At 42.4% G+C, this 21,321-nt stretch overlaps 1 protein-coding gene across 1 annotated transcript; it reads right to left on the minus strand.

Moving 5' to 3' along the window:
* Positions 1–411: 411 nt before the first annotated feature.
* Positions 412–21,015, minus strand: PRPS1 (phosphoribosyl pyrophosphate synthetase 1). The gene is made up of 7 exons (XM_067722224.1): positions 20,743–21,015; positions 10,785–10,968; positions 9,247–9,345; positions 8,001–8,125; positions 4,802–4,975; positions 2,533–2,692; positions 412–1,423 (listed from the first exon to the last, which is right to left on the minus strand). The coding sequence occupies exons 1-7, from the start codon at positions 20,862–20,864 to the stop codon at positions 1,331–1,333; spliced, it is 957 nt and encodes a 318-aa protein (XP_067578325.1). The 5' UTR covers positions 20,865–21,015; the 3' UTR covers positions 412–1,330.
* Between the last annotated feature and the right edge of the window lie 306 nt (positions 21,016–21,321).

The raw sequence follows: 21,321 nt of genomic DNA on the forward strand, positions 1-21,321 counted from the left end.
TGGAATGCGTTATAATTAGAAGGGCTGAAATTAAATGCTAAATGTGTGTCAACTACTGATGGAGGGAAGTCTTACCACATTTGGCAAAATTGGCTCAAAATGAATAAATTGTACAAACTACTCTCTTCCTCTGAGAAAATACCTAAATCCTATCACCAGGAATAAGAACCAGAGATCCAACAGGCATTATACAGCCTGTAATTCAGGTATAATGCACCGAATTACACTACATCTAGTTCTTAGTTAACCCCAGACAGCTCAAGGTCTTGCAGTTGAATAAAACCGCTGCCGTGTCTACTCAATGCAGCTAATGCAGTTAATAGCTCAGAAACAAAGAAGTAAGAGCTATCATTGGGCAGCCAAGACACTTAAACCAAAGCTTTGGCAGAGAGATCAGTACAGATACAGACCCACAATCAAACAGAAACTTTATTAGTTTCTTCTACAAGAGACAGTGACATCAATCTTTTTAACAGAAATCTCAGGTCATCTGAGAGGTCAAACAGATCCAAGGAAGAAAGATGACAATTAAACAGTTAAATTAATCAAAAGGCACTACAACACCACCTAAAACCTACTACCGCAGTGGTAGTGGGCTAAGGAAGATTAAGCTACAGCGAAATAGTCTCATGTAAATTGTTATAGATTATATAGTAGGAAGCGAGTTTGCTTTCCAGAAGACTATGGCACAATGATCACTTGGGACCAAGTTGATATTTGGCCAGGAAAAGAAGGTCAGGCCAAATGGAAAGGAACAGGGACAAAGGAGAATCCAAGTGACAGAATCCAAGCAAAGGGTGATGGATCAGGCTTTTTCCTCCCAAGAAGCATTTGTTGCATGGTGGGTTGTCTCCCCTCAGGCTCCTGCCCTAGAGCTGTTCCAGCCTTAGAGGGGCTCAGCAACCAGAGCTGGGTTCAGGCTGCCCCAGGATCATGCTGGAATTTAGTACAGACTTTAGAGAACTTGTCACAATTTCGGGGGGAGGGGCGCTGAAGCATTCACATGCAAAGTAGTCTGAGCTCCCCAAACACATTCAGACATCCTTACACAACTTTTTCCAAAGTCTGACATCTTGTACCAGCTGAGCTGTAGTTAAAGCTGCAAGGCTCACAAGATCAAAGAAGCCAGGACGAGACAATACAGGTAGGAAATCTCAGCAGTTAATCTCAATCTTTCTCTAATGTAGGAGAAACACTCATATACCTGATGTGGGATGTAGAAAGCTACACTGTAACAAGTTGGGTCTTCTGCTGGATTTTTCATCAAATACCAAAGGAAAATAAGGGGTGGGACTCACTTTATTTTTTAAAAGCCTCAGAACTTATTCTATTATAAAGGGACATGGCTGAACAGGTAGGAGACAGATTCCCCATTGTGAGTTCTCCTGATGGCTTCTGCAAGGATCATGGAGATGTCGATCACCTAGGAGGGCAAGGCAAGCATCAGGTTAGTATCATACAGACAGAGATGACTGGCCAGTTTGCAGACACTGATGAGCAGCCCGATGAGGGTCCTTCCTCTTAAGACTGCTGCACTGTGCTGTTTCCCCAAGGGAGCCCACAGCCAGATGCTCTTCATACCCACATTTTAAATATAACCAACCACTTGGGAAAGAGTCAAAATGCTTATGGAGGAAAAACTCTGACTCAGACTCACCAAGATGGTGGTAAGTTGGCATTTAAAAATTCTTAGGAATGAAAAAAGAATATTTAAGCTGAAAAAGAAATCCTTAAGAATGATATCAACCCTCCAATTCCATATATTTCTAGTGGATTATATTTCCATATTTCTAATGGAAAGCCTTGTTCTTTTAGTGCAACAGCACTCAAACTTCATTGTCTGACAATTACCTGGGGAAATTAAAGTCCCAGTCCCATGACCTCTGTTTTTGTAGGCCCTGGGTAGAGCAAAGGAATCTGCATTTTAACGAGAACCCTAGGTGATTAACTTAGGTGGTTTCCAGAGCACACTTTGAGAAACACTGAAGTTCTAAGGAGCATACCGTCAGTTTAAAAGTTTCACATTATGTTTGCAGGGGCCAATAGTTAAGAGTGATACACACAAACTGTAAAGCATGGACCTGGAAACTTGAGTGTGCATCACAATCACTGGGAGAGCCTGTTAAAATGTAGAATCCTGGGCTCTGTAGGTTTTAGGTGGTGTTGTAGTGCCTTTTGATTAATTTAACTGTTTAATTGTCATCTTTCTTCCTTGGATCTATTTGACCTCTCAGATGACCTGAGATTTCTGTTAAAAAGATTGATGTCACTGTCTCTTGTAGAAGAAACCAATAAAGTTTCTGTTTGATTGTGGGTCTGTATCTGTACTGATCTCTCCTCCAGAGATTCTAGGTCTAGCTGTTTGAATATTTAGACACATGATCTTTTTCCTTTTGGGTCACAAATCCTGATGACTAAGCCTTGAGAGCAAAGGAGGAAATCTTTAGAACCCACCCAGACACCTAATTCAACACTTGTAACCACCTCCTAAATACTCAGTGGAGTCTTGTTTTGCAAGAATCTCAGCCTCACCTGTATTTTGGAGCAATGCTTCATCTTATCCTCCTGAGGTATGGTATTGGTGACAACTACTGCTTCAAAGCATGCATTATTAATGCGAGAAATGGCTGGGCCAGAAAAGATTCCATGAGTCAGGATAGCATAAACCCTGGTGGCTCCAGCTGAGAGAAGTCTAGAGGAAAAAGCAGAGTTGATTAGGAGTAATCTTACTTGTCACTATAAAATCCGACTTAGGGAAGAAGAATGTCTTAGTCAACTTGGGCTGCCATAACAAAATACCACAGACTGGATGGCTTAAACAGAATTTTATTTCTCACTCGTTTCTGGAGGTTGGGAGTTCTAAGATCAAGGTGTCAGCAAGGTAGGTTTCATTCTGAGACCTCTTCTCTTGGTTTGGTGGTGGCCACCATCTCGCTATACGCTTCCATGACCTCTTTGTGTGCATAGACCAAGAGGGAGAATGGGTGGTGGGGTTGGGAGGGAGCTCCCTGGTGTCTCTTCTCATAAGGGCACCAATATCATCATAAGAACCCCACCCTCATGACCTCACCTAAACCTAATAACCTCCCAAAGATCCCATCTCCAAACACCATCACACTGGGGGTTAGGGCTGAATTTTAGGGTGATACAATTCAGTTGATAGCAAGGAGAGAGAAACAGACTAAGAACTTATCTGAATAGGTTTGGATTAGTGTAGAAGGACTGTGGCACAGACTTCTATGCTCAATAAAATCTGTCTCCTCTTCTTCCTAGCACACAGCTGGACATTTCCTAGCCTCCCTTGCATAGCTAGGTGTGGCCATGTGACTTAATTCTGGCTATCTAAATGTGGACAGAGGCTTGTAAAATCTCCCATGGATGATCCTCCATGCTCCTTTCCCTTTCTGGCTGGACAAAATGGAAATGTTAAAGATGCAGCGCCAAGAGACTGAAAGGGGAATACTCGCATTGGAGCATACCATGAACAAGAAAGAAACTTTACCGTGTTCAGGGAGTTGATCTGTTAAGAGCAATTAGCATTAACTTACTAATATGATAAAAGGAGTTTTATAAATGTATACTCCAGGATCCAAACCAGGAGAGCACACAAGTCTTTTTTTTTAAGCATTTATTACACATATATGCTACGCACTGTGCAAGGCATGGATACCTGGAGATTTAAAAAACAAATTATGAGAAACAATGCTGTCCATACTGGCTTGGATTATAAGCAGTGGGGAGCCACTTAAGGTTTTAAAGGAGGCATGAGGGGAATCTAGTCTTAGTTTTAGGAAGATAAGCGAGTATGGTGGCAATGTGAAAGATGGACTGGGGAGGTAAGAGACTGGTGACTGGCAGCAGAGAACAGAGGGAAGGCAATTCAGAACAGTGCAGGCAAATGATGAGAAGGAATACGAATGAAGGTAGTAGCAGCGAAAATGAACAGTCAAAAGGTAAGGCCAGGGATTCTAGCTTAGGTAAAATATAAACATGAGAATCTATTTCTGTCTCCTCAGGCATATGGACATTTTTACCTTAACTTGTTTTAAAAAACTATCAAGGGACATCCCTGGTGGTCCAGTGGTAAAGAATCCCCCTTACAATGCAGGGGACATGGGTTCAATCCGTGGTCAGGGAACTAAGATCCCACATGCCACGGGGCAACTAAGCCCATGTGCCACAACTACTGAGCTCGTGCGCCTCAACTAGAGCCTGCATGCCGCAAACTACAGAGCCCATGTGCTCTGGACCCCACACGCCACAAATAGAGAAGAGAAAACCCGCATGCCACAACTAGAGAGAAGCCCATGCACCACAATGAAGAGCCCATGCACTACAACAAAAGATCCCGTGTGCCTCAACGAAGATCCTGCGTGCCACAACTAAGACCCGACGCAGCCATAAATAAATAAATAAATAATAAATAAATCTTAAAAAAAAAAACTATCAAAAGTAGAGTACTTAGAATGATGAGATAATTTTGGAAATATAGTGGTGACAGTTGCACAACACTGTGAATGCAACTAATGCCACTGAATTGCACACTTAAAAATGGTTAAAACAGCAAATTTCATGTTACATAAAGTTTAGCACAATAACAAGGAAAAATAAAACTAAGAAAATCTAGAGAAAAACATAATACTTATCAATTTACATGCATTGCAATTTTAGCCTAGGGTGACAAAAGAAAGCTAGTTGTCATCTCCTCAATTCAGTTCCAAAGAGAATCAACAGGATTAGGGCATTCAGATAGCAGTTAGCTTTTTACTTCTAACCCCCAGCTCCCCCACTAGCCACTCACTTGTCAGCTGCGTGGCAGATTGTACCACAAGTGTCAGCCATGTCATCCACGAGGATGGCCACCCGGTCCTTCACATCTCCCACTAGCACCATGCGGTCCACTTCATTAGCTTTCTTCCGTTCTTTGTGAATCAAGGCAAAGTCCACATTCAACCGGTCTGCGATGGAGGTCACTCTGCAACACAGGGTATTCACAGTTAAAACGTGTGCATGTGCCTGTGCGTGTGCGTGTGTGTGTGTGTGTCTTAGGACAAAGAAAGGAAATAAAGGATGGGCTTGTTTTCTGGGGGAGAAGACTCCTTGAAACCCAACAGTTCCCAGGGTTGGAAGAAAGCAACCGGAATTGATTGGCATCACAAACTGGGTTTCATAGACTAATGCCTCCATACCCTGAGAGCAGTTTATGAATGTATTAGTCAAACTTAGATTACAATTCATTCTGGGTTACTGTAGGGGAAGACAGACACCCTCACCAGTCCCAGGAAGCGGTATAATGAATGCTAGGGCATGTTCGTTTACTAGACTGGCAGTGAAAGGGGAGAGAGAGGTGACTTGGTTAACTAATGCTGGGAGTGTAGATCACCCCAATTTGACATGCGGATGTGGTGAGAAGTGAACCTGAACTTGGTGGGAGAGGAGCAGTACCCAGCCCATTCCAATGCCCACGCCCTCATCACACTCCCCTCAGTGATCCACCAACTGTCAATGTCAACTGTACCTGGACACCAAGCTTGGGAATTCCTTTAAGGACTGCTAGAAAAAAAGTTTTACCAATTAACTGGGCAAACCAGGCATCTTGCTGTACAGCTCAAAGCATCTCCAAATCAAAACAAAATTCCTTTTTTTAAAATGACAAGGCAAGGGCTTCCCTGGTGGCACAGTGGTTGAGAGTCCGCCTGCCGATGCAGGGGACACAGGTTCGTGCCCCGGTCCGGGAAGATCCCACATGCCGCGGAGTGGCTAGGCCCGTGAGCCATGGCCGCTGAGCCTGCGCGTCCGGAGCCTGTGCTCCGCAATGGGAGAGGCCACAACAGTGAGAGGCCCGCGTAACGCAAAAAAAAAAAAAAAAAAAAAAAAAATTACAAGGCAATAAAAACCAGACTAGAAGGTGGGATAGAAAACAAAGCTTTCTGGCGACAAAGTACCATGTAATCACTCAAACAGCAATCCATTCAGTGTATATGACTGTGGTGCCCCAGTGACACATACGACCACGCTCCACCATGCCATCCTTCTTATGGGTGAAGAGGCCTTTGCGCTTTGTGTTTTAATGTAATACTGATCCAACCAGAGCATTATGTCCTATTTCCCTTGTGGCTATGGTCACATATCTCGAGTTTGTGCTGAATAAGGGAGAACCTGTGACCATATAATAAAGAACAAACAAGACTTGGACCACGACCTAGGCAACATTTATACCTGATCTAAACAACCCATACCCTGTGCTCTCCTTTCCTACTGCATGGGCACATAACAACATGAGTTACCAACCTGGGACTTCCCTGGTGGTCCAGTGGTTAAGACTCTGTGCTCCCAAAGTGGGGAGCACAGGTTCGATCCCTGGTTGGGGAACTAGGATCCCACATGCCGCACGGTGCAGCCAAAAAAAAAAAAAAGTTACCAATCTGCTTGGAATGATTATTTAGCCGAGGCAAATGCATGATCACTTAGTTCAAGCATCCCAAACCGTCCACACTCAATGGCCAACAAACTCAGTGACTGACAAAGTGTAAAGGGCTCAAAAAAGTCACTCCCAATATCCTTGATGGTAGAACTACGTGCAAGTCACAATCACACAGGAATCTCTACCTAGTCCAAAAACCCTGCCAAGACAGACGTGATAGCCATTCACTTTGAAAATCTTTCATCACTAAAAGAAAATTATAAACAAACAAACAAAATCATTTAGCAATAAACCATCTACTGAAGGCAGTTTTTTTGTACCCAACTTTGGAAAGAAAATCGTGCTTGATTACTTATTTCAAATGTGACTGTTTTCTAAGTCTCTGTGGAAGATGATTTTCCCAAGTATGACAACCACCATGAGGGGGATGTGTTTTAGGCTCCGTCTCTAGTATTACAGATGGTAACTAGCGACAAGGGACTCACAAAGCCATACATCTGGCTGGAGAACAGAACTCAAGCTCTCAGCTTATCAGTTCTGTTGACGTTCCTGAAATAAAGAGGTTGTTGAGAAACAGTCATTGAAGGTTTGAATGGCTTTTGCAAAGATCTGAATTCGCGTTTCCTAATCATCTGTGTTTTGTAGCTCTTCATTCTATTTCCACAACAAGAACATGTGTCACGCTTTTGAATGCATTACTAACGAGTGAGCCGCTAAAGAAATGAAAAGCTCTTAGTCTGCACCACGTGAGCTGAAGCACTGCAACTGGCAATCCCTGGCAATCAGTTTGTTTAGAATGTTCAGAGCTTGGCTTAAATAAAATCACCACACTTTCTTTTCCTTCCTGCTTAATATTTTAATCTAAAGGATCAAAACGGTTTAACCAACCATTTGGAGGTATGTAAAAGCTTACTTGTTCACTATTATCATGGGCTTCGATAGCAGGTGCCATTCATTAGAAAACCAAATTCCTCCCCCTCCTGATGGGTCACAGCGCTGTTGCCAGCCCTGCAGCGCTGAGTCACTGTTGGGTTATGGTCAAGCCCACGATGCCAGACTATTTTGTGCACCTCTGCTGTCTTTCAGGTAGTGACTCAGGCCAGTAGAAGAGGAGTGAGTAAAACCATATCCAGCCCATGTCCTAGCTACCGGCACATCCAAGTACTTAAAAACGGTCACTTCTCAATATCTTGTAGTAACCTATAATGGAAAAGAATCTGAAAAAGACTATATATATATGTATATGTGTATATATATATGTGTATATGTGTATATATATATGTATATATGTATATGTGTGTATATATATATATACACACATACATATATATATACACATACATATATATATACACATATACATACATACATACATATATATATATATATATATATATATATATATATAGTCTTTTTCAGATCACTTTGCTGTACCCCTGATGCTAACACAACATAGTAAATCAACTATACTTCAAGAAGAGAAAAATTCACTTCAATAGAGAAACATCGTTTTCTGACACAACTGTCTGAAAGCTTTTCCCCAGTACGTTGGGAATAACATGACGTTCAACCATACCTCTTAGCTCCTCCAGCATCGGGTGAAACAATCGTGCAGTTCCTCCATTCCGAGATGTTCTCCCTTATCCACTTGAGGACAGCTGGCTCTGCATACAAATTGTCCACTGGGATATCAAAAAAGCCCTATAGAAAGAAAGAAGCTGGGTCAGTTTTGCTTGTTTTCCTTCTCTTCCATTTACAAATAATGAACACAAAGAGAATAGTAACTTGCCAACAGAATACTTTACTGCAACATTCAAACGGATCAGAAGGCATGCCCGGTGTGACAGACTGTAAAAACAGCCTCCTCAAATCTGGGTTATGTAAGAGAGCCCAGCCACGACGGGCAAAGCCAGGCCTCAGCTACACCACAGCTGACCACAGGCACATGAGCAAGCTCTTGGGAAAAAACGGCCAAGTCCAGCCAAGACCAGAACTACCCAGCCAACGTGCAGACCCACGAGGTAATAAATGCTTACTACCTTATGCCAGTAAATGTTGGGCTGGTTTGTTAAGGAGCAAAAACTAACTGGTAAACAGGTTAGAGATGCTATGGTATATAAACTTAATGGAAGCCATTTACAGTAAATGGTCACAGTAACTAGAAGTCAGGAGATCTGTCTTCTAACACTAGTTGCTATATATTAGTTGTATTTCACAACTAATCTGTTCCTCTTCTATAAAATGGGTATAATCACCTGTCCTGTATCTCACTGAATTCCCAGAAGCCTCCAATGATAATGATTTCAAAGTCTCTTTAAAAAGTATAAACTATAAGGTGGTATTCTCCTCCCCTAACTCTGTTTAGGATAGAAGGTAGGTTCCAATATCTATGGCTCTAAATTTAATGATGACAATAACAGCTCCCATGTATTTTGTATCTTTCATGAGCCAGGTGTTATACTATGAATTTAATATCTTACTTGATACTCACAATAACAAAGCAGTGTGTGTTCAGAGAAGTTAAATAACCTGCCCAAGGTTACAAAGCTAGTTAGTGTCAGAGCCAGTATTCAAACTAAGTCTGATGCCAAAGCCTACGTGCTTCCCAGAATCCCAGACGTCCTCCCTGTCCAACCACCCCACGTGGCTAAGATCATGATCTATGCTTAAGGTGAGGATGTTGAAAATGTCATCAATGTCTAGTTTATTTGAGCTGTACTTGGGCAGTTTTTGCTTCCCTACGGTTTTCAGCATTCAGTCCTCTCCTACCCCCTTTCTAATCCCTAATAATCCCTAAGCTAATACTTAGCTTCCACTGATACCTGAATTTGAGAAGCATGCAGGTCCATGGTGATAATATGATCCGCGCCTGCTACAGAGAGCATATTTGCGACAAGCTTGGCTGAGATTGGAGCCCGACTCTAAATGGAGGGGAGGAAAGAAAAAAAAAAAGCCAATTTGAGAAACAATTCATTTCCTCAAGAAGCACTTATTTACTGTGCACCTACTGTGTTTAAGGTACTGTGCTACCAGGAAATTCATAAAAAGTGACATAGCCACTGACTTTGAGTAGATCACAATCTGGCACAAATATGAAGTGGATTATCATTTTTCCAAATCAAGATACATATTTCAGAAAAGAAAATACCTTCCCTACCTTTCTTTTTCTTCACGTACATATTTTCTGCCTATTCAAGTGTTTCCAATGCTCCATTATTTAAATTATGCAGACTTTAAAAATCTTTTTTGAAAGAATTTTATTAAAATCTCTTTTAACACATACATACTCAAACCTGTGTAACATCTAACATGTCAACATTTAAAGACACATTAGGGGCTTCCCTGGTGGCACAGTGGTTGAGAATCTGCCTGCTAATGCAGGGGACATGGGTTCAAACCCTTGTCTGGGAAGATACCACATGCCGCGGAGCAACTAGCCCCGTGAGCCACAACTACTGAGCCTGCGCGTCTGGAGCCTGTGCTCCGCAACAAGAGAGGCCGCGATAGTGAGATGCCCGCACACCGCGATGAAGAGTGGCCCCCTCTCGCTGCAACTAGAGAAAGCCCTCACACAGAAACGAAGACCCAACACAGCCAAAAATAAATAAATAAATAAATAAAATTAAAGACACATCACAGGATGGAAATTATAGTTTTATTTTATAAATTACACCACTCCCTTACTCATCCAGAGGCCAATGTTCCAGTAACCTCAACCCCCTTTAATAACAGGTAAACACACCTGGCTGCACCATAAAATAGCAAGGCCCATGCCCTTTACTCTACTCTGTGGGAGCACTGTATTTTACTGAAATAAAAATATCTGGCCTTCTCCCAGGCATTGTATGTAAAATTTGAGCATCAATTACAACAGACCTGCAAAGTTTTACATATATGCTTTATCCTCTAATACTCCAAATAAGGTGAGAAGTGTGTGTGCGTGTGTGTGCGCGCGCGTGTGTGTAATGAGACCGAGTATTCATGTAACTGACTTCAAATTATATGAAGAGGTCACCACTAGAACCAAGAGGGTCCCAGAGGAGCTACCATAGTTTAAAAAAATATTCTACTCCATGGGAGCTGGTGCTTAGTCTTGCTGATACAATGAAAAAATAGCAGTGAGTTAGCCAAAAGTCACATACATATGACTGGAATAAAACAGACAGACTGCAAATGTGTTACTTTATACAAACCAATCACACCAATTGCTGTGAAAATCAGGTAATGCCTACGATAAAAAAAGTAATATCCTCTAAATATACATTTGATAATTAAGGAAGATTTTGACTTTGGGCAAGTGCTCCTGCTTCCCCTGATTTTAAAAAAAGAATTAAAGAAAAAAAAAAGATTCCGCTCCTACCTTATCCTTCTTATCCTGCCGGGCATAAGGGAAGCATGGGATGACTGCAGTAACCCGACTGGCTGAAGCAATCTTGCAGGCATTAATCATGATCAAAAGTTCCATGAGATTGTCGTTGATTTCACCGCAGCCACTCTGAACAATGTAGACATCCTCTCCACGCACACTTTCGCCAATTTCCACACTACAGGAAAGGGAAGGACAACAAAAACAATAGATTTTAAAGCACTATAATGTATATCTACAGACAGTAAGGTCTAAAAAACACAGCTTCCCCACTAGTATGCTATGAATGGGTTACAGCTGCATGTGGTCTTGATCCCCTCAGACTTCAGGAGATTCCCCAGGAGTCTCTCTATTTACTGCCTCAGTTTACTCCAGTGTACTATACAGATATTACCTGCTTTTATAGGTGACATGACATGAAAAAGATTGGCTAAGGCACTTAGAAGTGACTGGACTATAATTTCAGTAGGCAGGCTGTATCTCATTTCATATACTGAATGCAAATCTGATATAGCATCTATGACAGTCACAATCCATATATAACAAAAGAAGTAGAAAGCTCATATAAGGAATGAATCACTACCATTCTATAATGATGCCTTCTACAGAAGCTAGTGCTACATCTACCACATTGGCAGTTCACTGAACAAATAATAAATGTTCATCGCCAATCACTTTGCTTGGTGCCAGGGATACGATGGAGAACAGATGTGGTCCCTGCCTTCATTCTATGCTAACTGTACTCTGGTCCAATTAGTAATTCTTATTTTAAAAAATTCCACAGGAAGTTACTCTGATTATGGAGTAACACTATATTTTACCATAAAATGAAAGTTTTAATATTCATACTTGGATCCTTACCAAGAATAACTTATTAAAAAATAATAACCTCAGTGACACCTCAAAGCAACACCATTTTCCCAATTAATCCTCTAGGTGAGGTGGGGTGTGTGTGTGGGTGTACGGGCATGCGTGCATGTGTAGCGTGGGTAGGCAAGTAGACCAGAACAGCTGATAACCTGTACTGATGAAGAGAAAAACTTCTTCAACAGAAGTAATTCCATTGCCAGAAGCTGATATAAGAGCTAATTGTTATTTAAAATTTATTCCTTTCCAATCCAAGTAACAATTGTTACTTAGTTCCCCGACTAGGGATTGAATCCACGCCCTCGGCAGTGAAAGCACCGAGTCTCCAATCCCAGGATCCTACTTTTTAAAAAATGGGGTTAGCTTATATTGTAAAGCAAGAGAAATAAAAGCAAAGAGTAAAAATCAAACCAGAAAGCAATTAGAACAGGGAAGTTGAGATTCCTGGTAGCCAGAACAAAGAGGAAAAATCATTTGTCGGGATGTTTGGAGGTAAACCTTCAGGCACTGAAAAATGGGCAAAATAAACCCAAAGTAAACAGAAGAAAATATAAACATAAGAGCAAAAACCAATGAAGTTAAAGACAGTAAAACAATAGAGAAAAACCACTGAAACAAAAAGCTAGCTCTTGGGGCCTCCCCTCGTGGTCCAGTGGTTAAGAATCTGCCTTCCAACACAGGGGAAGTGGGTTCAATCCCTGGTCAGGGAACTAAGATCCCACATGCTGCAGGGCAACTAAGCCCATGCACTCTAGAGCCTGCGTGCCACAACTAGAGAACCCGTGTGCACCACAACTACTGAGCCCTTGCACTCTGAAGCCCACGCACCACAACTAGAGAGAAGTCTGTGTGCCACAATGAAGAGCCCATGCGCTGCAATGAAAGATCTCGCATGCTGCAATGAAGATCCCACATGTTGCAACTAAGACCCAATATAGCCAAATAGATAAATAAATAAATAAATAATAAATAAATTCTGAGAGGGACTTCCCTGGTGGCGCAGCGGTTAAGAATCTGCCTGCCAATGCAGGGGACACGGGTTCAAGCCCTGGTCCAGGAAGATCCCACATGCCACAGAGCAACTAAGCCCGTGCACCACAACTACCGAGCCTGCGCTCTAGAGCCTGCGACCCACAACTAGTGAGCCACATGCCACAACTACTGAAGCCCGCGTGCCTAGAGCCCGTGCTCCGCAACAAGAGAAGCCACTGTAATGAGAAGGCTGCACGAGCAGCCACCGCTCACCGCAATGAGAAGCCCGCAATGAGTAGCCCCCGCTCACCGCAACTAGAGAAAGCCCGTGTGCAGCAACGAAGACCCAATGCAGCCAAATAAATACATAAAAAAAATCAACCAATTGCACTGTATGGACCTTATTTGCATACCAATTCAAGCAAATTGTTTAAAAATCCCACATTTATGAGACAAATGTGAATACTGGCTAATTATTTGATATTAAGAGATTACTGTTAATTTGTTTCAGGCAAGAAAATGGTATTGTGGTTAATGAAATGTATATGGGTGATATGACATAATATCAAGGTTTGCTTCAAAATAATCCAATTGTGGGGGGGGCGGGGGGAGGGGGAATAATAAATGAAACAAGATTAGCCGTGAATTGATAACTGCTGAACTGGGTGACGGGTGCATGGCAGGGAAATCATTTACTATTCTCTCTACTTCTGTACATGTTTGAAATGTTCTATAACAGGAAGAATGAATGAATGAATGAATACCACTCCGGATTAGGCTGCCTCTTGCATCTGCTCACTTATGAACCTTCTGCAGGCCTGCCATCGTGAAAATTTAGAAGACTGAGGTTTATCGTCCCTCACAAAGTAACTCACCTCACACTAGAGGTAAGTGGGTCCAACGTGTTTCTTCAAAAGGTTTTGACAGATCTGCTCATACACTTTTACAGATACCCAGCTGACAGATATTTAATTTTGGGTGGAAGTACAACTTGATGGGTCCACCAGGATGCAATGGCTACAAAGAATTTTATGGCAGGATCCTGAAATAGTGATGCTGAGCAACACGATGAACTGAACAGCAATTCTGTGGACCCCAGGACACAGCTGAACAGACATCTATTAATCACCAAGATCAGCCTTAGGAAACAAGTAAATCCGTCAGCAATGTCAACTATGCTAATACCAAAATTGCTTTCTGGAGACATTGCTTTAAATTCAAATGGACAGGCACGAGAGGGCCAGGGAGGGCTTCCTGGGAGAGCAACTTGCATGCTATCCAAAGTGTAGGCCCTAGAGCGTCACTGTCCAGTAAGGGAGTCACTGGCCTCAAGTGGTTGTTGAGCACTTGAAATGTGGCTAGTGTGACTGAGGAGGTGAACTGAGATGCGCAGTAAGTGTGAAATACCACACCTTACTGTGAAGCTGGTATAAATAAAATAAAAATATATTGATTTTTTATATTAATTACATGTTAAGTTTTTTAAAAAAAACACTCAAATGGATAGGACTAAATAACACCTTGTGGTGAGCCTGCTCTGCAAGTTCCTCACTGTGGTGGGCCCAAACAAGAGGCTGAGGGAGTTTCAAGAGACTTCCAGATCTCCTTTACTAACGCTGCCTGCCCTTTGAGAGGTTCCAGGCTGAGTCCCTTCTGTATTTTATGGCGCACAACTCTAGGGCCCTGACTGAGTACTTCAAATATCCAGCAACTTCAAAACTGAAGAAATTTTATTTTATTTTTCAAGAAAATTTTATTTTATTTTTCAAGAAAATTTCATTTTATTTTATTTTATTTTTCACTCCCTGCCCCCCCTGCCACCTCACCTCCTTGACCAAGCTCTCCACTTCTCTGGGGGAGAATGAAAGTCAGGCATATTGATTGCCAATAAAAAGCCAATCGTGTCCTCTACACCTGGCGTGGGAAACCTATGGCTCTTGTTCCAGTCAAGAACACAGAATATCATCTGTGCTCCAGACATTCACTCACCAGTCAGACTGTTTGATTAGGAGCCAGGGGAGAGCAGTTTGATAACTGATCCAAGACAATATAAGGGATGGGCTAATTATCTACTGTAAAGCTGTCTTATTATCAAGTAAGACCAGAAAACAGTATATTTAAGACCATGGTGGCTTATCTCTTTTTACAAATGCCTCAACTACCAAAGTCAATATAAAAAATATTCACAAAATTGCTTACATTGTTCATTATGTTACTCGGTATCACTATTTAAGGATTCCACCCATAAAATTTGTAGAATTTTGTGCCTGGAAGTATCTAAAGAGTTTTATGAAAATGAAAACTACATAATCCATTGCATACGCCTTTATCCCTTTGGCTGCAGGGAAGCCAAGGGATACAGTTAAAGTAACACTAAATCAAATTCAGTAATCACTTTATGCCAAATTCTTGGCACAATTACTATAGTCCTTTGTTCTAACAGGCTTCTGATGTATCTACTTAAACTTTTTGTACCTGTGACTATCATGAAACACTTTAAATCCTTTCTTGAAAGCAGGTAAGGTATTAATTACAAAATTAAATTTTCACTGCCAACTTAAACATCAGAGAGCATTTGCTAAATACATAACTTTAGTAGAAGTGATATTTTTAAAAAGTATATTCTAACATCACATAAGGTTTGAAAAGTAATTCTTAAAAAAAGTCACCAGCTCACCACCTAACAATCACCAGTACCATTTTTGTATTATATCACCTAATAAGCAACCAACAGTGCAGCCGTTTCCCAAAGCCACACTTAGGACTAGCACGTACCCTCAAGCAAAGAAGGATGTTATGACCAGACATGTATCTAATAACTTAAAAAAGTTATTTAACTATATTAAAAATAAAGTGGTACACATAAACTAGGACACTGCCTTGTTTTACTGTACATAATTCTAATCCCACTAATCAAGACCAATCTTTCCCTCCAGTTAGTGCTATGACGTACAGACTTGCATAAAGCCTTTAAAAAAGCCCATGAAGTACACTTAGATTATACAGCTCGGTCAATAAACAGTTCAGTGAATCCCAAAAAACCTTAATATTATTCTTATGGTTTCCTCTAAGAGATGATAAGTTAGGCAGTGATGGATGGTAGAAGAATTGATGGTGTTTCTGAAACCTGTTTGCTCTTAATATCATCTACCACCGCAACGAAGAGTAGCGCCAGCCGGCGTGCAAACACAGCCATAAATAAATTAATTAATAAATAAATAAATAAATTAATATATATATATATATATAAAAATCATCTACCAGGTGGAAAGACCTGGTTTAGCAATTGAAAGGGTAACAATCCTTGTTCTCTCCCTCTAGCCAATGGTATGCCCTCCAAATGGCTTTGGGCCAATGATTCTCCCAGCTGTTCTGGGGAGGCCAGATGACTGGCTATGTCCATCCAGTGAGAAAAACTGGCTTCTCCTTTACCCTTTCCTTTAGCATCAGACATAATTGCATCTGACAAGCACAAAATGTTAAACATAAAATGGAAATAAAGTGAATCTAAAAGTGCCTTTTGATCTGTGGTATTCTTAAGAAAATCTCAAGAATTTAGATGGATGTTGGCACGTGCAAAATATATGGGATTAACTAACAAAGGTTATAGTTCTTAGGAAAATCCTAGGCAACCAAGGTTAAAGTCATCCCCCTCTCAGCCTATCCAGAGTAACCAAATAAACCAAAGTTATTTAACAATATTGAAGAGAATTGAGTCCAAAAATTTAGTACATATAACAAGAAAGAAACAGACTCACAGATATAGAGAACAAACCAGAGGTTACCAGTGGGGAGAGGGAAGGGGGAAGGGGAAGATAAGGGTAGGGGATTTAAGAGGTACAAACTACCATGTATAAAATAAATAAGTTATAAGGATATATTGTACAACACAGGGAATACAGCCAATATTTTATAATAACTATAAACGGAATATAACCTTTAAAAATTGTGAACCACTTTGTTGTACACATGAAGCATATAATATTGTACATCAACTATACCTCAATAAAAAAAAATTTAGTACATTCAGAAGTTTCAAAAGCCAGATGAATACTGTAACAGCAAAAAATTTAAAGAAAATACTCAGAGTTGGGCAAGTTACTTAACCTCTGAATCTTAGTTCCTTCATCCATAAAATGGGGATAGTAAGAGTACCCCCTCAGAGCAGTGTTGAGGGGATTAAATATTAGATGTGTATAAAGTGCACAGCATAGGAACTAGCACATTTTAAGCATTCACTATTTATTAATTATTAATATCATCATTGCTGATAGCAGAACTCGTTCAACTTTTCTAGAAAGCAAATTTGGCAATAGGTATTAAAAAGCCTGAGAGGGACTTCCCTGGTGGCACAGGGGTTAAGAATCCGCCTGCCAATGCAGGGGACATGGGTTCGAACCCTGGGCCAGGAAGATCCCACATGCCGCAGAGCAACTAAGCCCGTGCACCACAACTATAGAGCCTGCGCTCTAGAGCCCGTGAGCCACAACTACTGAGCCCATGTGCCACAACTACTGAAGCCCGCGTGCCTAGAGACCATGCTCCACAACAAGAGAAGCCACCGCAGTGAGAAGCCCGTGCACCGCAACGAGTAGCCCCCGCTCACCGCAACTAGAGCAAGCCCGCACGCAGCAAGGAAGACCCAACGCAGCCAAAAAAAAAGCAAGCCTGAGAAGTGGTGTATACCCTTTAACCTAGTAATTCCCCTTCTAGATATTTATCCTAAGGAAATAATCAGAAACAGTCAAAAGATTTACATTCAAGAGTTTTCACATAAAAGAATCAGATCAAAACTTTTAAATATGTAATAGAGACTTGCTTATCTAAAATTATAGTAAAACCATGACAAGACTATACAGCTATTTAAAACCATGTAGACTAAATATTAAGAGAAACTACTCAAAATATATTGCTGAGTGAAGAAAGCTATAAACAACCTATCTTACTTTTTTTAAAAAGTACATAAACAAGCAAACATCTGGAAGTTCATAAATCAAATGTTAAGTTTATCTTGGGTGGTGGAATTATTTGGGATGTCTTTTCTCCCCTCTGTCCTCTTCTATATTTTCCACATTTTCTGCAATACCATCACCACCCCTTACCAACACTGTGAATTTGTTAGACAATTTTCTAATAACTTTACTCCTATCTCATTTAATTGTCACAATAGACTCTGGGTAGATGCTACTTTAGAGATGAGATTACTGAGGCAAAGAAAGGCTTAGGATTCAAACCCAGTTTCTCTGATTCCAGAGCCTGAACCTTTAACCTCTCATAGCTATTTGTGTGTGTCATACACCCACATATATGTATGTATGTTTCCTCAAAAACAGGACAGCAGGGGCTTCCCTGGTGGCGCAGTGGTTAAGAATCTGCCTGCCAATGCGGGGGACACCGGTTTGAGCCCTGGTCCGAGCACTGGTCCAGGAAGATCCCCCATGCCTTGGAGCAACTGAGCCTGTGCACCACAACTACTGAGCCTGTGCTCTAGAGCGCGCGAGCCACAACTACCGAAGCCTGCGCGCCTAGACCCTGTGCTCTGCAACAAGAGAAGCCACCTCAATGAGAAGCCCTCGCATGGCAACGAAGAGTAGTCCCCGCTGGTAGCAACTAGAGAAAGCCTGCGCACAGCAAAGGAAGACCCAACGCAGCCAATAAATACATTAATTAATTAATTAAATCTATATATATATGAAAAAACAAAAACTAAAAAACTGGACAGCAAAGGATGATCCTGACTTCAGAAGAAAGCTACTCAAGAGAGCATCAACCCCTGAGATTCAGCCAAATTGCTGCAAAACAGTCTCATTTGAGGATGGGCTCTGCAGTTCATCTCTGCGTCTGATGACCCAAAGCACCCACTGAGCTGCCCTGTCCATGACCTTTAGATCCCAAGAGTCACACAGGGCAGCAGTTACCACTTATGCAGTGCAGAAAAGCCAGAGGTTGGGGGAGGGAGGTAAGGGGAAGCTCCATAAGCAACATATTCGATTATGTTCAATGAAGATTTCAGAACATCTAAGGAACCAAAAAGCTAATGATTAAGCCAGAAACAAGGCAACTTAACCAGTCAGCAATTTTCCACATTGGGCTTAATCTTATCCAATGTTTCCAAGCATGTTACTGTCCAGTTGTTTAAAAATGAATTCAGGGGCTTCCCTGGTGGCGCAGTGGTTGAGAGTCCGCCTGCCGATGCAGGGGACACGGGTTCGTGCCCCGGTCTGGGAAGATCCCACATGCCGCGGAGCGTCTAGGCCCGTGAGCCATGGCCGCTGAGCCTGCGCGTCCAGAGCCTGTGCTCCGCAACGGGAGAGGCCACAACAGTGAGAGGCCCGCGTACCACAAAAAAAAAAAAAAAAAAAAAAATGAATTCAGCTTTTTATCTCAGGGAAGTACATTGGGACTCCTGCTAATTCCGATAAATCAATCAGTAGAACATTAAAGTGTTCTCCCCCTCCCCTCTCCCAATATAGCCTCAGGTCCTGATGTGTTGCACTAGGCAGAGGGTCCACAAAGAAAAAAAAGTCTTTGTATTTTTTCATGAAGCATAGGAAAAGGACTTAATAGTCACAGTTCTCTAAGGGGAACCAAAAAAACCTCTAAATGAAAATCATTCTTGTCCCCTAGCTATAGTGCCACTTGCAAAGTCTGGTCCTGTTTTGTTTTATTACAGCCCATGAGTCATAATGCTGTGGTTAAAGCTAAAGACAGCAGCTCGGCTAGCCTTTCGACTAAGGTACTGCCTGGTTACAAATGGCATCAATGTTTGCACTATCATTTGCATCACAACCAATGGTACAATTATCAAGAATCCAGAAGGAAGCTGTCCACTACAGATGAATGCTCTTATCAGCAGAGTCTACAAAGGATAGGGGGAGTTACACTTTGGTAAACAGTTTAAAGAAAGAAAAAAGGGAACAAAAGCATTTAGGAAAAAATGTTCAAAGCAATCTTCACTAATTTAACTGATTCATTAGGTTTGGTGTAAACTTTCCCCTAAACTGCTCTGATTTGATCAACAGGGTACCAACGAGAAACACAAAAAAACACCTAACAGAACCAGAAGATGCTATGTTTAGGTGGAAGGGGTATTGAAAGGATCAGGTGACCAAGCTATCTCTAAGATGGCCCCAAGGTGCAGGAGCACGGTAGAAGTGGGGGGAAGGTGCAAATTTAATTAGCAAAGCAATGAAAACAATTCATTGCAATGCTCTATGCATTCCTGGCCTTCCACTCCATGACCTTTTCTCGATTATCTTAATATTCAGGGATAAAACTGTTTCCTAAATCCCCTGCACAACGTTAGAAGTGGTCAAGTTCAGGATAGACTTTGGTACTGAAAAATATGCTTTTGTATTGTCTAGACCAGTAGCTACACTTGGGAAGATCAAGGATTCCAGAATTAAGGTTCCCTAAGATTTTCTGGATGGCTCAAACTGAGATGCTGGCAATCAGGATGCAGTTAATGCATCATTTTATCCGAGCAACTAGATTTAACTTAAGTATGGCTCCGAGTCTAAAGATGTGAAAAGCCAACGCTTGCCAATCGAAGGGAAGTCCTCAGTATTAATTTTGGCGCCCTCAGTACATAATGTCAAATTCCCTCAACAGGAAATCCGACCGACACCGTTTCGAATTGAAAAGCTACTTCTTAGACTCTAGGAGAAGCACTACGAGGGCGCAGTACGCAGTAGGATCTCCCAGGCAAGCTGGTCTAAGAGCTGAAGAGAACCCAATCTGGTCTGGATGGCTCAAAAGCGAAGCGACAAAGCCACGTGTCCCCACTGCCGAGCCTAGGCGTCTTTTCCCTCTAGCCGCTCTAAGCAGCGTTGGGTCCTCCAGCCCTTGCCTTCAAACCCAGTAGCTTCGCCTCCTGCTCCATCTTGACTCCACCCAACCGCACGGTGAGAATGAACGTGACCCTCCCGCGAGAGGTAAAATAACGGAAACAGCCCGTGGGGCACGCTTGCCACAGAGCTGCCCCGTACCCCACCCCCCAAAGCCGGCCCTTCAGAACTCACGCGGTGGCCCCATCCCCCTACCCTCTGCTGCCCAAGTGTCGCCTGGCCGCCCCGGCAGGTGAGGCCGGTCGGGGTCCCAACTTCATCCTCACCAGGTCTCCTGGTTGCTGAATTTCTTAGTCACCACCTTGCCCAGCTCCAGGCCCAGGCGGTCGGCAATCTTCTGGGATAGGTCCTGGTGGGAGCTGCCGCTGAAGATTTTGATATTTGGCATCTTGGCCAACTACCCTAGGCACTCTCTGCTTAGTAATCGCTGCTGCCGCCGAGACCCGAACCGAGTCGGCCCAGAGACTCAGTACTAAGCACTTCGCATTGCTACTCCGCCATCTTACATTCCCGCCGGCGCGCGGCTCTAAATTGCCTAGCGCCGGGTAGGCGGAGTCAGCGGGGAAGTTTACACCCCGCCCTTTCCGATTAGCTGAGCGCCGGCGAGGGGCGGGTCCTTGTTGTAGTTCCGCCTACCCCCGGCTGTCTCAGGGATTGACTGGAAGCCCTGAAGGGGGCGAGGCTAAGGAATCGCCCCGCCCCCTATAGCGAGGCAGTCCGAGAGGGCTGACTAAAAAACGCTGAGATACCCGCGCTTGGCTGGGGGTGGAGGGGTGCTGGTGACGCGTAGGGCCAGATCTTTCCCGCAAGTCACGCTTTTTTTTTTTTCTTCAGCACCTGAAAGC

Source organism: Pseudorca crassidens, chromosome X (genome assembly GCF_039906515.1).
Source record: "Pseudorca crassidens isolate mPseCra1 chromosome X, mPseCra1.hap1, whole genome shotgun sequence".
Lineage (NCBI taxonomy): Eukaryota > Metazoa > Chordata > Mammalia > Artiodactyla > Delphinidae > Pseudorca > Pseudorca crassidens.

Coding starts and splice junctions, on each gene's coding strand:
- PRPS1 (XM_067722224.1), bottom strand. CDS start 20,864: ATGCCAAATATCAAAATCTTCAGCGGCAGCTCCCACCAGGACCTATCC. Junction 10,969..20,742: donor TTCAGCAACCAGGAGACCTG/GTGAGGATGAAG, acceptor CCTTTCCTGTAG/TGTGGAAATTGGCGAAAGTG. Junction 8,126..9,246: donor TGCATGCTTCTCAAATTCAG/GTATCAGTGGAA, acceptor TTCTTTCTATAG/GGCTTTTTTGATATCCCAGT.